This window comes from Pseudophryne corroboree, chromosome 6 (genome assembly GCF_028390025.1).
Source record: "Pseudophryne corroboree isolate aPseCor3 chromosome 6, aPseCor3.hap2, whole genome shotgun sequence".
In the NCBI taxonomy this organism is placed as follows: Eukaryota; Metazoa; Chordata; class Amphibia; order Anura; family Myobatrachidae; genus Pseudophryne; species Pseudophryne corroboree.
The window spans coordinates 72,433,515-72,452,969 of NC_086449.1; the positions used below are offsets into that span (position 1 = coordinate 72,433,515).

Here is a 19,455-nt window from a genome sequence, read left to right on the forward strand (position 1 = left end):
ACAGTCCTCACCCTGTAACTATCTTTCTCTTTGTTACAGTACTATTACACAGTCCTCACCCTGTAACTATCCTATATCTACAATATGTTACAGTACTATTACACATTCCTCATCCTGTAACTGTCCTGTATCTACAATATGTTACAGTACTATTACCCAGTCCCCACCCTGTAACTGTCCTGTATCTACAGTATGTTACAGTACTATTACACAGTCCTCACCCTGTAACTGTCCTGTATCTACAGTATGTTACAGTACTATTACACAGTCCTCACCCTGTAACTGTCCTGTATCTACAGTATGTTACAGTACTATTACCCAGCCCCCACCCTGTAACTGTCCTGTATCTACAGTAAGTTACAGTACTATTACACAGTCCTCACCATGTAACTGACTGTATATATGTTACAGTACTATTACACAGTCCTCACCCTGTAACTATCTTTCTCTTTGTTACAGTGTACTATTACACAGTCCTCACCCTGTAACTGTCCTGTATCTACAATATGTTACAGTACTATTACACAGTCCTCACCCTGTAACTGTCCTGTATCTACAGTATGTTACAGTACTATTACCCAGCCCCCACCCTGTAACTGTCCTGTATCTACAGTAAGTTACAGTACTATTACACAGTCCTCACCCTGTAACTATCTGTATCTATGTTACAGTGTACTGTTACACAGTCCTCACCCTGTAACTATCCTGTATCTACAATATGTTACAGTACTATTACACAGTCATCACCCTGTAACTATCCTGTATCTACAATATGTTACAGTAATATTACACAGTCCTCACCCTGTAACTGTCCTGTATCTACAGTATGTTACAGTACTATTACACAGTCATCACCCTGTAACTGTCCTGTATCTACAGTATGTTACAGTACTATTACACAGTCATCACCCTGTAACTGTCCTGTATCTACAGTATGTTACAGTACTATTACACAGTCATCACCCTGTAACTGTCTGTATATATGATACAGTACTATTACCCAGTTCTCACCCTGTAACTGTCCTGTATCTATGTTACAGTACTATTACACAGTCCTCACCCTGTAACTGTCCTGTATCTACAGTATGTTACAGTACTATTACACAGTCATCACCCTGTAACTGTCTGTATATATGATACAGTGTACTATGACACAGTCCTCACCCTGTAACTATCTGTATCTATGTTACAGTACTATTACACATTCCTCACCCTGTAACTATCCTATATCTACAATATGTTACAGTGTACTATTACACAGTCCTCACCCTGTAACTGTCCTGTATCTACAATATGTTACAGTACTATTAACCAGACCTCACCCTGTAACTGTCCTGTATCTACAGTATGTTACAGTACTATTACACAGTCCTCACCCTGTAACTGTCCTGTATCTGTGTTAAAGTGTACTATTACACAGTAGTCCTCACCCTGTAAATGTCCTGTATCTATGTTTCAGTACTATTACACAGTCCTCACCCTGTAAATGTCCTGTATCTTTGTTACAGTACTATTACACAGTCCTCACCCTGTAAATGTCCTGTATCTTTGTTACAGTACTATTACACAGTCCTCACCCTGTAAATGTCCTGTATCTTTGTTACAGTACTATTACACAGTCCTCACCCTGTAAATGTCCTGTATCTATGTTACAGTACTATTACACAGTCCTCACCCTGTAAAATGTCCTGTATCTATTATGGGGGAGATGTACTAAGCAGTAAAAAGAGTGTAGAATTCAGTCAGTGGAGAAGTTGCCCATGGCAACCAATGAGCTGCTCTGTATAATTTTATAGTATGCAAATTATAAATGTTACTTCAATGCTGATTGGTTGCCATGGGCAACTTCTCCACTGGCTCACTTCTCCACTCTTTTCACTGCTTAGTACATCACCTTATGTTACAGTGTGCTATTCCAGTTCTCACCTTGTAAATGTCCGTCATCCTATTCTAGTCCAGCATCTGCCACTTACAGTATCTATCACGCAATCCTTACCATGTTAAAGTCCTGAATTATACATAAACAAGTACCTTAACCAGCCAATCCCTAGTGCTGGTTTCTTATATGCCGTTCACTAATAGTACAATCACAGTTTCTGGTCTGACAAAACAAGTTATGTAAACTTGCATTGAGTATTATGTACAGATAAAGGACTATAAGAACAAAATGCGTAACATGAAATAGTTCCCCTTTGTGTTACGTTAGCGTACGGAGACAACTATTTTGTGAACCATGGTGGTCATTCCGAGTTGTTCTCTCGCTGCCGTTTTTCGCAGTGCAGCGATTAAGTGAAAAAATGGCAAAAATGCGCATGCGCATGGTACGCAGCGCGCATGCGCTAAGTACTTTCACACAAAACTTTGTAGATTTACACAAGGTCAAGCTACGTTTTTTCATCGCTCGAGTGATCAGTGAGTGATTGACAGGAAGTGGGCGGAAACTGGCAGTTGTCTGGGAGTGTGCTAAAAAACGCAGGCGTGCCAGGTAAAAACGCAGGAGTGGCTGGAGAAACGGGGGAGTTGCTGGCCGAACGCAGGGCGTGTTTGTGACGTCAAAGCATGAACTAAACTGACTGAGGTGATCGCAGTCTAGGAGTAGGTCTGGAGCTACTCAGAAACTGCAGCAAATTATTTAGTAGCAATTCTGCTAATCTTTCGTTCGCTATTCTGCTAAACTAAGATACACTCCCAGAGTGCGGCGGCCTAGCGTGTGCAATGCTGCTAAAAGCAGCTAGCGAGCGAACAACTCGGAATGAGGGCCCATATTGGTACATGTATAGTGCCTGCATGATTAACTAGAAACTAATAAGGCTACATTATAACATATTATACTCACTCGGCTAGATAAATATAAACCAGATTGATATTTTAGCTATAATGTGTTTAAGCAATTAATATGGCACATTATACAGAAAAAAAAACACTTTTTCCCACAGTATAATTTATTTAGTAAATGAACCCTCACAGAAGGACACCCATCTCGTTATGCTCATTAAATTCTGAGGAACTGTGCTATTAAGCTTAATGATCCAATACATGTAGATGTCTCTCTTCTCTTCTTGTGATGGGTTATTAGTTATCAATACCCATAAATCCTATTACAGCCCGATTGCTGATGCATTTCTAGATAGCATTTTCATGTATTCTTTTATAGTTTGTCTTTTCTTTATACTTTGCCATGGTAGGATGTATATATTTTCCAATATAAACCTTTTATAACATTAAATAAGGGACTTTAAAATAAATGTTATTTCAAGAGGCTGATATTTTTATAGAACACCATAATAATTAATCCAACTCCCTAAAAAATTAACATTTGTTACGTTGTCCTTTGCTTACCTGGATTAAATTCACAATTTAAGCTATAGGTGGTCATTCCGAGTTGTTCGCTCGTTGCCGATTTTCACTATGCTGCGATTTGTTGCTAAATGCGCATGCGCAAGGCACGCAGGGCGCATGCGCTTAGTTATTTAACGAAAAACTTAGAGGTTTTGCTGTTGTTCGTGCGGCGCTTTTCAGTCGCACTGCTGATCGGTGAGTGATTGACAGGAAAGGGGCGTTTCTGGGTGGTAACTGAGCATTTTCCGGGAGTGTGCTAAAAAACGCAGGCGTGTCAGGTAAAAACGCAGGAGTGTCTGGAGAAACAGGGGAGTGGCTGGCCAAACGCAGTGCGTGTTTGTGCCGTCAAAGCAGGAACTAAACGGACCAAGCTGATCGCAATCTAGGAGTAGGTCTGGAGCTACTCAGAAACTGCAAGAAAATATTTAGTAGCAATTCTGCTACTCTTTCGTTCGCTATTCTGCTAAGCTAAGATACACTCCCAGAGAGCGGCGGCCTAGCGTTTGCAATGCTGCTAAAAGCAGCTAGCGAGCGAACAACTCGGAATGACCACCATTGTGTGGATGTTGTTTTCTGCACATGGGTGGTCATTCCGAGTTGTTCGCTCGCTAGCTGATTTTAGCAGCATTGCACACGCTAAGCCGCCGCCTACTGGGAGTGTATCTTAGCATAGCAGAATTGCTAACGAAAGCTTCGCTAATTTTCTCGTAATGATTACCCCGCAGTTTCTGAGTAGCTCCAGACTTACTCAGCCATTGCGACCAGCTCAGTCCTTTTCGTTCCTGGTTTGACGTCACAAACACACCCAGCGTTCGCCCAGACACTCCCGCGTTTTGGAACTCGAACGCCTGCGTTTTTCCGCACACTCCCATAAAACGGCCAGTTTCCGCCCAGAAACACCCACTTCCCGTCACTCACACTACGATCAGCAGAGCGATGAAAAAACTTTGTAATACCGTGAGTAAAATACCTAACTTTTGTGTAAAATAGCTAAGCGCATGCGCTCTGCGTACATTGCGCATGCGCAGTTAGCGGATAATCGCAGTATAGCGAAAATCGGCAACGAGCGAACAACTCGGAATGATTATCCTGGTTTGGAGAAACGTGTAATATCCAATTGGTGCCCTTTGTGCTAAGCATTATCCAAAAGCTTCTAAGTAGTGAAATAGTAAAGAAGTGGTAGATGGAAATTGGTCCTGTAGTAACTATACTCTGTCTCATCGTCTTCTGTCATATTTCTGTTTATAACAACTCAAAGCCTACAAGTATCCTAGATGTAATACTGTATACAACATATCTAGCAGAGACGTACACTATATAAATATCTGCTACGTGGCTGCTCTCCAGCACCTGTCAGATGTCTGAATGTGCTCTGTAGAGCTGCATATTGGGGGTCATTCCGAGTAGATCGCTCGCTAGCTAGTTTTAGCAGCCGTGCAAACGCATAGTTGCCGCCCACTGGGGAGTGTATTATAGCATAGCAGGAGTGCGATCGCTTGTGCAGCAGAGCGCCTGCAAACACATTTTGTGCAAAACAAGACCAGCCCTGTAGTTACTTACTCTGTGCGATGATTGCTGCGACGAGTGACGTGGTATTGACGTCAGATACCCGCCCTGCAAACGCCTGAATTTTCCCGGAAAATGGTCAGTTGACACCCAGAAACTTCCACTTCCTGTCAATCTGCTTGCGTTTGGCACAGCGACTGAAAGCATCACTAGATCCTGTGCAAAAGCACGTCGGCCGTTGTACCCGTACGACGCGCGTGTGCGCATTGCGGTGCATACGCATGCGCAGTTTAGCCCCGTTTTGCCATAATCGCTGCTCTGCGAAAATCCGTAGTGAGCGATCAACTCTGAATGACCCCCATTATACGTGCATTATATAAATAACTGATTATAATAACTTCCTCACCATTAGAATGAAGCTATAAACAGGGGCATAGCCAGAACTTTGTGGGCCCCATAGCAACATTTCTCCGTTGCTGTTGTTAATTTTTATGCCCTATAATAGTGCCCTACTTTTGAACCATAGTAGTGCTTTTGTTGATGATATGCCAAATAGTAGTTCCCTGGTTTATTGTATGTCCCATAGTAGTGCCCTGGTTCATGTTATGTCACATTGTAGGGCTGCTAGCACACATTATGACACACAGTGCCCCAGCTCATATTATACCACATTATAGTGCCTCCACTTCATATTGTGCCACACTGCAGTGCATCAGTTAATATTATGTAACATTATAATGCCCTCTAGTTCATTTTATACCACATTTCAATGAGCAGGTCCAGAGGCTATGTATTACACAATGGTGAAAAATGTATATAACAAATGTAGCATTGATAAGGAAGGTGGCCCCATAATAGCTGCACTCCCAGCACCTATAGTAGCTATACCTTTGCCTATAACTATAATCTGTCACTTATCTACTATAGGGCCTCTGAACTTACTTATCCTCTGACTATGACATCTCTAGGACAGGTCCACTGAACATGTAGGGGCTGAATCTGAGATGAGAACAATGCAAAAAAAAAAGGCAGTAACTGTGCACCTGGACAAACAATGTTGCCATGCAAGGGGTGCAAATAAAAAATAAAAAAATATATATAGAATATATATAGATAGATAGATAGATAGATAGATAGATAGATAGATATTCCCAAAAGTCCCACACTCTCATCCACATAAAAGTAACAGTAACCAGAGGGTGCTCCCAATGGGCCCAATTTTTTGGGTCCACGTGTATATGTAGATATTTCCATCGATGTGGAAAGGGGCACTCACTAATAAACTTCATCCGTTTTAAAAGTTCAATTTATTCACATAGTTCATATATTGCCATTAGTGTCGACGTTTTGATTCCCCAAAGGGATCTTTCTCAAGACAGGCGTAATGTCAATGTCCACAAAATAGATGACGGTACAAAGTAGATTAAAAAAGCAGATTCATATTGTAAATATGGTCTTGTTAATACTGGCATCATATATAAAGAAAATACAACAACGGGGCTGTCAGCATCAAAGTAGTGCAGAAGTTAAATATCACTCCTTCCATCAAAGACAATAATCCAAATAGGTGTCGTAGAGCATCTCCTCACAAAAACACACCATGCTGACAGCATGGGACCACTAAACCTGTATACATCCTATAACATCTCTACTATAAGAGCACCAAACCTGTATCCATCCTATAACATCTCTACTATAGGGCCACCCAACCTGTATCCATCCTATAACATCTCTACTATAGGGCCACCAAACCTGTATCCATCCTAAACATCTATATTATAGTACCACCAAACCTATATCTATCCTATAACATCTCTATTATAGGGCCACCAAATATATATCCATCCTATAACATATTTACGATAGGACCACCAAACCTATATCCATTCTATAACACCTCTACTATAGGGCCACCAAACATATATCCATCCTATAACATCTCTACTATAGGACCACCAAACCTATATGCATCCTTTAATAACTCAACTATAGGACCATCAAACCTATATCTATCCTATAACATCTCTATTATAGGGCCACCAAACCTGTATCCATTCTATAACATCTTTATTATAGTACCACCAAACCTATATCCATCCTATAACATCTCTACTATAGGGCCACTAAACATATATCCATCCTATAACAGCTTTACTATAGGACTACTACACCTATATCCATACTATATCATCTCTACTATAGGACCACCAAATCTATATCCATCCTATAACATCTCTACTATAGGATGACCAACCCTATATCATTTCTACTATAGGACCATCACACCTACAGTATACCCATATGACATCTCTACTATAGGATGACCAAACCTATAACCATCTTATAACATCTCTACTATAGTACCACCAAACCTATATCCATCCTATAACATCTCTACTATAGGACCACCAAACCTATATAATCTCTACTATAGGACCACCACACCTATATCCATCCTATAACAACTCTACTATGGGGCCACCAAACCTATATCCATCCTATAACATCTCTACTATAGGACCACCAAACTTATATAATCTCTACTATAGGACCACCACACCTTTATCCATCCTATAAGGTCGCTACTATAGGGCCACCCAACGAATGTGCATCCTATAAGATTTCTACTATAGGACCACCATACTTATATCTATCCTATAAGATCTCTACTATAGTACCACCAAACCTATATCCATCCTATAACATCTCTACTGTAGGGCCACCAAACATATCCATCCTATAAGATCTCTGCTATCGGACCACTACATTTATATCCTCCTACCATATCTACTATAGTACCACCAAACCTTTTTTCAACTTGTAACAGCTTTACTATAGGACCACCAAACCTACAGTATATCCATCATATAACATCTCTACTATAGGACCACCTAACCTATATCCATCCTGTATCTATATCCATACTATAATATTTAGGATCAGTGTACCTATATCTTTCTTATAACATCTGTACTATAAATCTTCTATTACATATCTACTATAGGTCAAACAAACCTTTATCTATTTTATAACATCACTACTATACCACTGCTGAACTTATATATTTAAATCTCTTCTATTACATCACTACTGCAAGACTACCGACCACATCTATTTTATCACATCTCTACTATAGACCTACTATATCATTATCAATCCAAAATCTATTAATTTCCACCGTACAGTAGGACCAATATTCCTTTATTTATCTCTGCTATACAATTACTGAACCAATATAAATTCTCTGTCTATTACATCTCTACTAAAGGACCAATGATCCTACCTTATAATGTATGTACTATACTACTACTGAATTGACATCAATCCTCTATCTTTTACATCTCTACTATAGGACCAATATCTATCTTATAACATCTCTACTGTACTAGTGAACCAATATCACTTGTCTACTGTTTATATCACAATTATAGAATCATATACCCTATATCTATACTCTATATAAAACTAACTATAAGAACTTACAAGTCTATTGGATATATTCTCTGTCTATGGAAGCTTTACCATAAAACCACTTAAGCTATATCTATTCTGCTAAATCTGTACTAAAGTATTACTGAATATGTACTTTAAGACCACTGGACCTGTATTATCCCGTCTGTGTCATCTCTATTATTGGACCATTAAATGTAATTAAACCCTCTATTTAATTTCACCTCTACTATAGGACCCCCTCACCTATTCTCTATCACTTTGCTACCACAGAACCCACCTACTACGCTGCAGCTATCCCCCACTATACGCTGACAGCTCTCCTGTAACTGAACCGCTCTAGGTCCTCTCCTTTTTTAAGACATGCCCGTTCAGTGGACTATATTATGCCCCTTCTGTCTCGCTTACAATGTGTGAAGTTCTGGGGACTTGCTAGTGTTGTGTTGCCAGAATCTCTCATGGCGATATGGGAGCTTCTCCAGACCTGTCTAACCTTCTGACTGATACAATAAGTTTCACAGCTTTGTTTGTGAATGTATTTCTTTCTCTCTTTTTACTCCCTCTCTCCCTTTCTCACCCCCTCCTCTTCGTCTCACTCTCGCCTTCCTTCCCCTCCCAACCACCCTCTCTCCCCTGTGCTCCCCCTATGTAGGAGTTCTAGCTCTTTGAAGGGATTGCATGGGGATCCCTGCACGTTGCACGTCACGAATCTGCATGCTGCATGCTCCAGGTTGGCCTGTATACTCGCCTGTCGATCTTGGCTACAGTTTGTGCTTGCTGTTCTTTGTTCTATGACTTATCTACACTTCCAGAGTGATGGGCGTTATAGTATGGTGGGAGGCAAGGAGCCGTGTGTTCCTCGGCTCACTCTGGTGGTGGAGCAATGTATTAGCTGAGTTATTTTCTGGTAGCCAGAACTCTGAGGCTCTTGGGAAACGGAAAGCAGTAAGTTGTGTAGACATAGATAAAGCGGGTGCTCGGTAGGAAATGGAGTTGGCTTAGCAGGTTATGTAGTAAAAGGACGGGTCACATCCCTTCACATGGGGTATGGAAATTTATATTTGGAACCTGGCAGCTGCAAGGTTGATCTGCAGTACACCTCCATAGAGATGAGTGTATGATTTGTCCCACTGATCTAGTGCTGTAGTTTGCGTTCTACTGTATGAAGTGCAGCTTAATCAGAGCCTCTGAGTCCTGGCCATAGCTGGGTGGAGTTAGAGCAATAAGCTCATGCTGTTCTCTGGGTCCTTGCAGCGGTTGCTTCGAATGGACCTTCCGGTGGCGGATGATAACACTGTGCATTTCAACTCCACTCTCATGGCTCTTATACGTACGGCGCTGGATATCAAAATTGCCAAAGGTAAGACCAAAACGCTACACCCGGAAAAAGAGCTTACAGATATTCCCCGTGGAGATAGAAGCCAATGCCCAGAGATGTATCAATGACAGATAGATAGATAGATAGATAGATAGATAGATAGATAGATAGATAGACAGACTTACAGTACATGAGTTACAGTAGATCGAGCGTTACAAGATAGATTCTGTATATATATATATATATATATATATATATATATACATTTCATAGACATATTATATAGATAAAGATACATACTAGATAGAAAGAAAGAAAGAGAAAAAGATAGAGAAAAAGAAAGAAAGAAAAAGAAAGAAAGAAAGAAAGAAAAAAGATAGATACTGCTACAGTTTCTGACATAAGTCTATCTCAGGACCATTGGGTTTATTTAATAATGTATGTCCAGAATATATCTTCTGCACAATTGTGGATCAAAGTCCATATCTAACAGAACGGACTGTTTCATGTATAAAGCTACCCAATCTTACATTACAATCACCTGTCCTGTACCCAGATGCCCGGAGTAGTGCTCATTAAAAAGTGGGCCCTTTTGCTTTGTAAGAGAAATGATGCATGTGTTAGACAGATGTACCTTAAGATGACAGATAGACAGACTTACAGTACATGAGTTACAGTAGATTGATCGTTAAGTGTACCTTAAGATGTGTTCATGTCTCATTGTGTCACATTTACGTGACCAGAATCTTACTAGATTCGGTCTACATTTACCCGCCCTGTTCTGCAAGTCAATGAGACACTTAAATCTACATATAAAAGGACACATATGTATACATTTTTAGTGCACACGTTAAATATGGTAATGTATATGTTATGCCAAAAAAATGATGTACATCCAGCTCTAAACGAGTCCCGGGGTCTTGGGGTTCAGGCTTTATATATATATATATATATATATATATTTATATCTTATGGGTTTGATTCAAGCATTGGGAACAGCACTTTTATGTCCCTGTCTATGCTGTTACAAAAGACCCGACATACATGTGTTCATCCCTGACCTCGTGATGTGACCACTAGTGAGCAGACAGTGTATGGAACTGTCTTCAGCAATTATTATTACTAGAATAAAAGATTGGAACGACTAATTGAAAGTACTAGTGTGGCATGAAAAGTCGACAGAATGTCGACACTGGCGTTAGGTCAACATGTAAAATATTGACATTTCCAATTCCTACAGGGTCAAAATGTCATCATGGTTTTCTTATTTTAGCCTAACTCTAAACCTAACCCTAATCTTAAACCTAACGTTAATCCTAACCCTAGACCTAACCTTAATCTTAAACCTAACTCTAAACCTAACCTTAACCCTATGCCTAACCTTAAACTTAACCCTGACCTTAACCCTACACCTAACCTTGGGGGTAATTCAGACTGGATCGCTGCAGCGATCGCAGTCTGAAGCCCTTTGTGGGGGCGCACTGCACGTGCGCACCCTGGGAGGCCCAGGGCGGGATGTATAAACATACATCGCCACCCACCGCAGTGATGTTGATCGCATATGTACTAACACATGCGATCAACATTGCAATGCGGTGACGAAGGCCCCCCGCGATACCTGTGAGGTGGTGTGCGGGGGGTCTCCGTCACCTCCCAGGGGTCTCCACACTGCCCGCATGCCGGGAAGCAGCAGCAGGCTGCCCCCGGCGCCTCCTCCTCCCCCCTGCAGCCGGAAGGACCTCCAGCTGCGTTGCTAGGGGGAGGAGGAGATTACCTTCTGGGACCAGGGCTGCCTGGAGGAAGGTATGCCGAGTTGGAGGGGGGGCGGCGTCTGCGGAGGGGGCGGCGGGTTGCGGCGGTTGGTGATAAGAAGCCCATAGGGTCTTAGTACATTTGAAAATGCGGTAAAACCCCCGAAAACAGGGGTTTTACCGCATTTTTACTTTAGTACATCCCGCCCCCAGTGAGATGCTAACAGTATCTCAGGGCTGCGATCGCCTCTGCCATATTGACAGGCAGAGGCGGTCGTGGGGTGGGAGGGGGCGTGCCAACACCGTTAGCGTTTCCGGACCATTGCGGGGGCATGTCGCGGTGGCTGCGAAAGCTGTGCGGTTCTAAAGTTAGCACATCAACGATCAGATCGGAATCACCCCCCTTAACCTTAAACCTAACCATGGCCCTCATTCCGAGTTGATCGCCCACTAGCTAGTTTTAGCAGCCGTGCAAACGCATAGTCGCCGCACACGGGGGAGTGTATTTTAGCATAGCAGGAGTGCGAACGCCTGTGCAGCAGAGCGCCTGCAAACACATTTTGTGCAGAACAAGACCAGCCCTGAAGTTACCTATTCTGTGCGATGATTGCTGCGACGAGTGACGCGGTATTGACGTCAGATACCTGCCCAGCAAACGCCCGGCCACGCCTGCGTTTTTCCAAACACTCCCAGAAAACGGTCAGTTGCCACCCAGAAACTCCCACTTCCTGTCAATCTCCTTGCGTCTGCCAGTGCGACTTAAAGCGTTGCTAGAACCTGTGCAAAACCACGATGCTCATTGTACCCGTGCGACACGCATACGCATGCGCAGATTAGCCCCGTTCTGCCATAATCTCTGCGCTGCAAAAATCCGTAGCGAGCGATCAACTCGGAATGAGGCCCCATATACCTAACCTCAAACTTAACCCTAAACCTAGCCTTAAACCTAACCCTAGCCTTTACCATAAACCTAACCCTAATCCTAACCTTAAACCTAACCATAAAAATAACACAAAAATGTACTGTTGACATTCCGGTGTCGACATGTTAAATGTTGCTTTTTGTGAATGTTGACATTTCACTCGTCATCCTTATGTCCGGCTCAACCTTCTAACTGGAACCTGGAAGTAGACTGTTGCTGTTGTTGGAGTAATTGTTATAGTAATGCAAGTCACCCAGGAGTTTAAACTCTGTATAAGAAGGGGACAAACTAGCCGCAAAATGCATCAAAGGTTTATCAGTTCTCTCAGTTTAGCCCCCTCCCCCTGCTGTTTTATTATTAGCCATTGCATAGTACCGGTATGTACACTGCATGTGTAAATCCACCGTAGGTTCTCCTTCCACATGTGTTTCAGGTGGAGCTGACAAACAGCAAATGGATAATGAACTCCGAAAGGAAATGATGGCAATTTGGCCAAATCTGTCTCACAAAACACTTGACCTGTTGGTGACGCCGCATAAATGTAAGGGGAAGACAATAAAGAGTGCACGCCATCGCTACTATGAAAGACACATATGGCCAGACAGAAGTTAATGTAAAGATACCATGTTTGCGTATGAGTACCTATCGTGATTTGCATGCATTTTTTGTGTACAAGGTATAGATTTTTGTGTACAAGGTATAGATGCATAATTCATCAACAATGCCAAAATCTGGTGTATGCAAAGGTATTTCATGAGCTGTGTAAATCTAAATTACATGTGTCTTAAAGGAAAACGCTTAGCTTGCACCCACATGCCCTTACAGCACTTGAATGTTAGCACCCCCCAATCTGCCTCTTCAAACAGGGCCGTCTTTTCACATGGGCTCAATGCGCACTTGTCCAAGGGCCTGAGGAGTATAAGGGCCCTAGGCTGATAACTGAGGGTGCCCTCTTTCCAGGGGTACCAGATTTTTGAAAATCGGCCATGGGGAACCGGAGATATCTGACTTCAAAGCAGAGGTCCCCATCCGAGCCTGTTAATTGTTCTTCCCAGGCAGATAGTTTGGGTTCTGTCTGACTTAGAGTTGTTCTGAGGGTATTCTCCAAAAGCTGAGACTCTTCCCTTTTGTGGACATTAGCAGCTTGTCTCTACTATGCCCAGAACCAGAGATATCAGTCTTCAAGCAGCTGGTCCCTGCTCCAACTCCACACGCTTAATATGCAGTTTTATATTTTTGTTGGTGAATTGCTCTGGCTCCTGAACTCTGATACCCAAGTCCCCAGAACCTCCTGAAAGGTAGGACTCTCTAGTTTGTTATCCCATTGAATGCTAAGAAATCTATTTCCAGGAACTTGAGATATTTACAGTCAAGCAAGCTGCCCTCCCACCAGAAAATTATGAATATTAAGCCCACTCCACTATCCTCCCCTCCCCTGTGTATTAAACACCCCCTACCACCCTGGAAGTCGTGTACCAGAGCTTCTTCATTCAGCCCAATACCTCCTTCTACAGTTTAGTGTTCTCCTTCCCGCCCCATCTGTGCAGTAAAGGAATAATTAGCAGAAATTACTGCTCCAGTTCCTACATGCTGCGCGGAAGATAGAACACCCCCTATCGCCCGCAGGACATCAAAGCTGCCACTGATATCACCCCTTTCCCCTACCGCTGGAGGATGGGTAGGGGCCCCAGTGCATTGCTTTGCCCAGGGGCCTACACTGCTGTAAAGACCGTCCTGTATTCAAATGCCAGGGACCACAAGCACACCGCTCAGTTATACGTACACATGTGCAGTGCTCTAACTTGGCACCAAGGTTCCTCTTTACGGTGCTCAAAGTGCACTTACATCAAATTGTAAATCAGACCCATAGTAAGAAAATCACATTTATCATTCAGTTTCACCTTTACAGCTTAACACAACACCACTCCGTCATTCATTCAGGATTACTGCCTTGCATCAATAATTTCTCAGAAATCACTCATTAATAAGAGACATCAGAGCGTCACTCTCTTATCTGGCGAGAGTGCCCTGTGTTCAGTATCCCAGTGATAAGTAGTTACGGGTGTATTTGTATATCATCAGCCGCCGCTGCATCGCGTTAATTCAGTGTATTGTCATTTTTCATCCTCTAAGCTACTGACCTCACCGTGGGGAAGATTTACGCTGCAATGATGATTATGGAGTATTACAGGCAGAGCAAAGCGAAACGACTGCAGGCGTTACAGGAGGAGCAGGTAAGGTGTCCTCAGCCATCTTAACAGTAGTACATTGTTATGTAGAAATAAATATAAAGTACATCACCGTCATGTTGACGTTTACCAAAGAAAACTCTTTTCAAAGGTACATAATCAAAATGGGAAAATGGATCCAAGTGTGCAATTAAATCTCTGTAACTACAACCATTTTTTGCCGCATGAAAACCTTTTACAGTATTTTACAATACCAATTAATTATGATTTTCATGCTTTTTTTTTATTTTTTTTAAACAATTTTTATTGAGACATTATGGATTGTACACATCAAGATAACGCAAAAACAATAGGGTTTACAATGAAGAGAAGTCACAATTGTGCATTTCACAGTATATTCACATATGTTTCATAATAAAGAGGTATACATTGTGTATAATCATTCATTTGGGTCACTCGTGTTACTATGCATGATACAGGTAACCCTGAGGGGAGCCGCCATAGTCGTCTGTCCTCAGACCAAAGATACAGGTTGGTCTTGTGCTGCTATTCTAGTTAGGTACCACGTGGTATTCTTTTGACTATTATGAATTTTTCAGCCACGTGGTGAGGGGTAGAGTAGAAATATAAGATTCCCAGAGATTGAAAAAACTATGCACTTGTTTACGTCTATCCACAATGGCTTCCACCCAGTCCATCCTGAATATGTGGCGCAGTTTATTCAAAAATAAAGGTATCTGTGGAGGCGTGCTGTCTATCCACCCCTGTTGTATCGTCTTTTCCCCCCACTGCACTCAGTAGTTTTTTGCATTCCGATGACATTCGGAGAGTGGGATCGATGATACCCAAAACTGCCCATTCGGGGGTAAATGGTACATAAGTTATTAGTTTAGCTTCTGCATATCTTCTAATAAGGTGCCAATAGGACATGCCCGATTTTCATGCTTTTAATGATAACTATGTAAACAATTCCAAAGATACAATAGTACAACTCAAGAATAGAAGGTTTATAGCAAAAAACTATACAAGCATAAGAAAGATCGTCTGAGCGGAGTCCCACCTTCTGGAGCGCCTGATGCCTAATTTATACAGCACCCGGAAGAGCACAGGAAGAAGAGGTCATGTGATGTAAATAAGGGATAAAATTGCTACGAGCGAGAGCTTAAAACGCTCAAACATGGTAGCTTTAAATTGGAAACTTGCTAAAAACAAAATGACGCTGTAAATGTTTTCCAGTCGCTCGAGCAAAATAAAACACTTGTGTCATCCTCTCTGTATTAGTCATATCAATTCATGCCTTCTAATCTACAAGTCGACTCATTCCGCTCCCCGTGAGTAAGTGCCACTATATGCCGCACTTACAGTCGCTCTGGATTTACAGCATTTTGTTCACAGCCCCATAGGGCTGCATACAGAGAAATGTGAGTCAGGGGTGATATTGGCAAGTATATTAAGGTGCAAAGACCAGCGACTGCCATATACCATTCTTAGCTGGCAACGGGTTTAACATGTTGAATGTAAGATAAAATTACAGGATAAATCCACACTTATAAAACATATTTCTCTTCTAAATACCTATTTTACCAATAGAATCACCCCCTCCTTGATGTAGTCGTAGCAACCAATTGTTAGTTACAATCAGGGTCGGCTGGTTTAAACCTTTGTGTTTTTTTATTACACTGTGACTACAGGCATGGCGCTGTGTCTTCTTAAAAACCTATTATAAGGGAATCCCCCTGGTATTCCACATTCTTGTTGCTTGTGGCTTTCATTTGAGTGAGCTGAATCAATGCAGTAAATTCACACACCCAACAGAGAAATAGGGAGGGTGAACCAGATCAGAGAAGTACTAAATCTGCCTATCATCAGCCAGGACTCTAAAAACTCCTCCCCTAACAATCCTATAGGACAGGGGGAACCCACAACTAACATTCTTATTTTCAGTTTTATCTATCTCTTGAGTGTAGTTTGTATGTTTTAATGTTTAGTCTGTCTACATATATTCAGATGCAATAAGAATAATAAGCAGTAAAAAAAAAATGGTTTTATTGAAATATGTAAAATAAATTATTGCAAAGCCTAATAACTTTGGATTGTTAATGTTAGAAAGCATTAAAAGATAGGGGGTGATTCAGACCTGTTCGTAGATGTGCTAAATTTAGCACATCTCCAATCAGCTTCCCTGACATGTGAGGGGACGCCCAGCACAGGGCTAGCTTGCCCCGCATGTCAGGCCCTGCCCCATTGCACAAGTACAAAAGCATCGCACAGCGGCGATGCTTTTGTACTGGTAGAGTAGCTCCCCACCAGCGCAGCTCTTGCGCACCGGCAGGGAGCTACTCGTGCTCGGGTCGCAGCGGTTGCATGTGACATCACGCAGCCGCCACGGACCCCCCCCCCCAACGGTCCAGGCACACCTGCGTTGCCCGGACCGCGCCCCCTAAATGGTGGCCAAACGCAGCCGGCCCACCCAGCAACCGCCTCTGCCTGTCAATCAGGCAGAGGCGATCGCAGGGCTAAGACAGCCATCGGCACATGCACAGTTCAGACCTGATCGCTGATGTGCGAACACGCACAGCAGCGATCAGGTCTAAATTAGCCGCATGGTTGATCAAGGTTTCTAATACCTAGCAATGTTTCACAGTATTAATATAATAAGCAGGATTCTTTATTTTTTCTTTTCACTACAACATTAATGAAAAAAAAAAAAAATAAGAATTTACTCACCGGTAATTCTATTTCTCGTAGTCCGTAGTGGATGCTGGGGACTCCGTAAGGACCATGGGGAATAGACGGGCTCCGCAGGAGACTGGGCACACTATAAGAAAGATTTGGTACTACCTGGTGTGCACTGGCTCCTCCCTCTATGCCCCTCCTCCAGACCTCAGTTAGGATACTGTGCCCGGAAGAGCTGACACAGTAAGGAAGGATTTTGAATCCCGGGTAAGACTCATACCAGCCACACCAATCACACCGTATAACTCGTGATATTAAACCCAGTTAACAGTATGAAATATAACTGAGCCTCACAACAGATGGCTCAACAATAACCCTTTAGTTAGGCAATAACTATATACAAGTATTGCAGACAATCCGCACTTGGGATGGGCGCCCAGCATCCACTACGGACTACGAGAAATAGAATTACCGGTGAGTAAATTCTTATTTTCTCTGACGTCCTAGTGGATGCTGGGGACTCCGTAAGGACCATGGGGATTATACCAAAGCTCCCAAACGGGCGGGAGAGTGCGGATGACTCTGCAGCACCGAATGAGAGAACTCAAGGTCCTCCTCAGCCAGGGTATCAAATTTGTAGAATTTAGCAAACGTGTTTGCCCCTGACCAAGTTGCAGCTCGGCAAAGTTGTAAAGCCGAGACCCCTCGGGCAGCCGCCCAAGATGAGCCCACCTTCCTCGTGGAATGGGCTTTCACTGATTTAGGATGCGGCAATCCAGCCGCAGAATGCGCCAGCTGAATTGTGCTACAAATCCAGCGAGCAATAGTCTGCTTAGAAGCAGGAGCACCTATTTTGTTGGGTGCATACAGGATAAAAAGCGAGTCAGTTTTCCTGACTCCAGCCGTCCTGGAAACATAAATTTTCAAGGCCCTGACTACGTCCAGTAACTTGGAATCCTCCAAGTCCCTAGTAGCCGCAGGCACCACGATAGGTTGGTTCAAGTGAAAAGCTGATACCACCTTAGGGAGAAACTGGGGACGAGTCCTCAATTCTGCCCTATCCATATGGAAAATCAGATAAGGGCTTTTACATGACAAAGCCGCCAATTCTGACACACGCCTGGCCGAAGCCAAGGCCAATAACATGACCACTTTCCACGTGAGATATTTCAGATCCACGGTTTTAAGTGGTTCAAACCAATGTGATTTCAGGAAACTCAACACCACATTGAGAACCCAAGGTGCCACAGGAGGCACAAAAGGGGGCTGAATATGAAGCACTCCCTTTACAAAAGTCTGAACTTCAGGCAGTGAAGCCAGTTCTTTCTGGAAGAAAATCGACAGAGCCGAAATCTGGACCTTAATGGAACCCAATTTTAGGCCCATAGTCACTCCTGACTGTAGGAAGTGCAGAAAACGACCCAGCTGAAATTCCTCTGTAGGGGCCTTCCTGGCCTCACACCACGCAACATATTTTTGCCAAATGCGGTGATAATGGTTTGCGGTTACTTCTTTCCTGGCTTTTATCAGCGTAGGAATTACTTCCTCCGGAATGCCCTTTTCCTTTAGGATCCGGAATTCAACCGCCATGCCGTCAAACGCAGCCGCGGTAAATCTTGAAACAGACAGGGCCCCTGCTGTAGCAGATCCTGTCTGTGCGGTAGAGGCCATGGGTCCTCTGATAACATTTCTTGAAGTTCCGGGTACCAAGCTCTTCTTGGCCAATCCGGAACCACGAGTATCGTTCTTAATCCTCGCCTTCTTATTATTCTCAGTACCTTTGGTATGAGAGGCAGAGGAGGGAACACATAAACCGACTGGTACACCCACGGTGTCACTAGAGCGTCCACAGCTATCGCCTGAGGGTCCCTTGACCTGGCGCAATATCTCTTTAGCTTTTTGTTGAGGTGGGACGCCATCATGTCCACCAGGGGCCTTTCCCAACGGTTTACAATCAGTAGGAAGACTTCTGGATGAAGTCCCCACTCTCCCGGGTGTAGGTCGTGTCTGCTGAGGAAGTCTGCTTCCCAGTTGTCCACTCCCGGAATGAACACTGCTGACAGTGCTAGTACATGATTTTCCGCCCATCGGAGAATCCTTGTGGCTTCTGCCATCGCCACCCTGCTTCTTGTGCCGCCCTGTCGGTTTACATGGGCGACTGCCGTGATGTTGTCTGATTGGATCAGAACCGGCTGGTTTTGAAGCAGGGGCCTTGCCTGACTTAGGGCATTGTAAATGGCCCTTAGTTCCAGAATGTTTATGTGCAGGGACGACTCCTGACTTGACCACAGTCCCTGGAAATTT

At 43.0% G+C, this 19,455-nt stretch overlaps 1 protein-coding gene across 15 annotated transcripts in view; it reads left to right on the top strand.

The window, feature by feature from the left end:
• Positions 1–19,455, top strand: part of CACNA1A (calcium voltage-gated channel subunit alpha1 A) — a 502,477-nt gene that overhangs the window by 374,413 nt on the left and 108,609 nt on the right. For 7 of the 15 annotated variants that reach the window (XM_063931144.1, XM_063931143.1, XM_063931148.1 and 4 more), the window contains 3 exons: positions 9,550–9,655; positions 12,696–12,827; positions 14,420–14,520. In XM_063931144.1, the coding sequence (XP_063787214.1) occupies positions 9,550–9,655; positions 12,696–12,827; positions 14,420–14,520 (339 nt within the window). Of the gene's footprint in view, positions 1–9,549; positions 9,656–12,695; positions 12,828–14,419; positions 14,521–19,455 lie in introns of those variants that run through there. The other 8 variants (XM_063931156.1, XM_063931146.1, XM_063931150.1 and 5 more) reach the window with 3 other exon arrangements.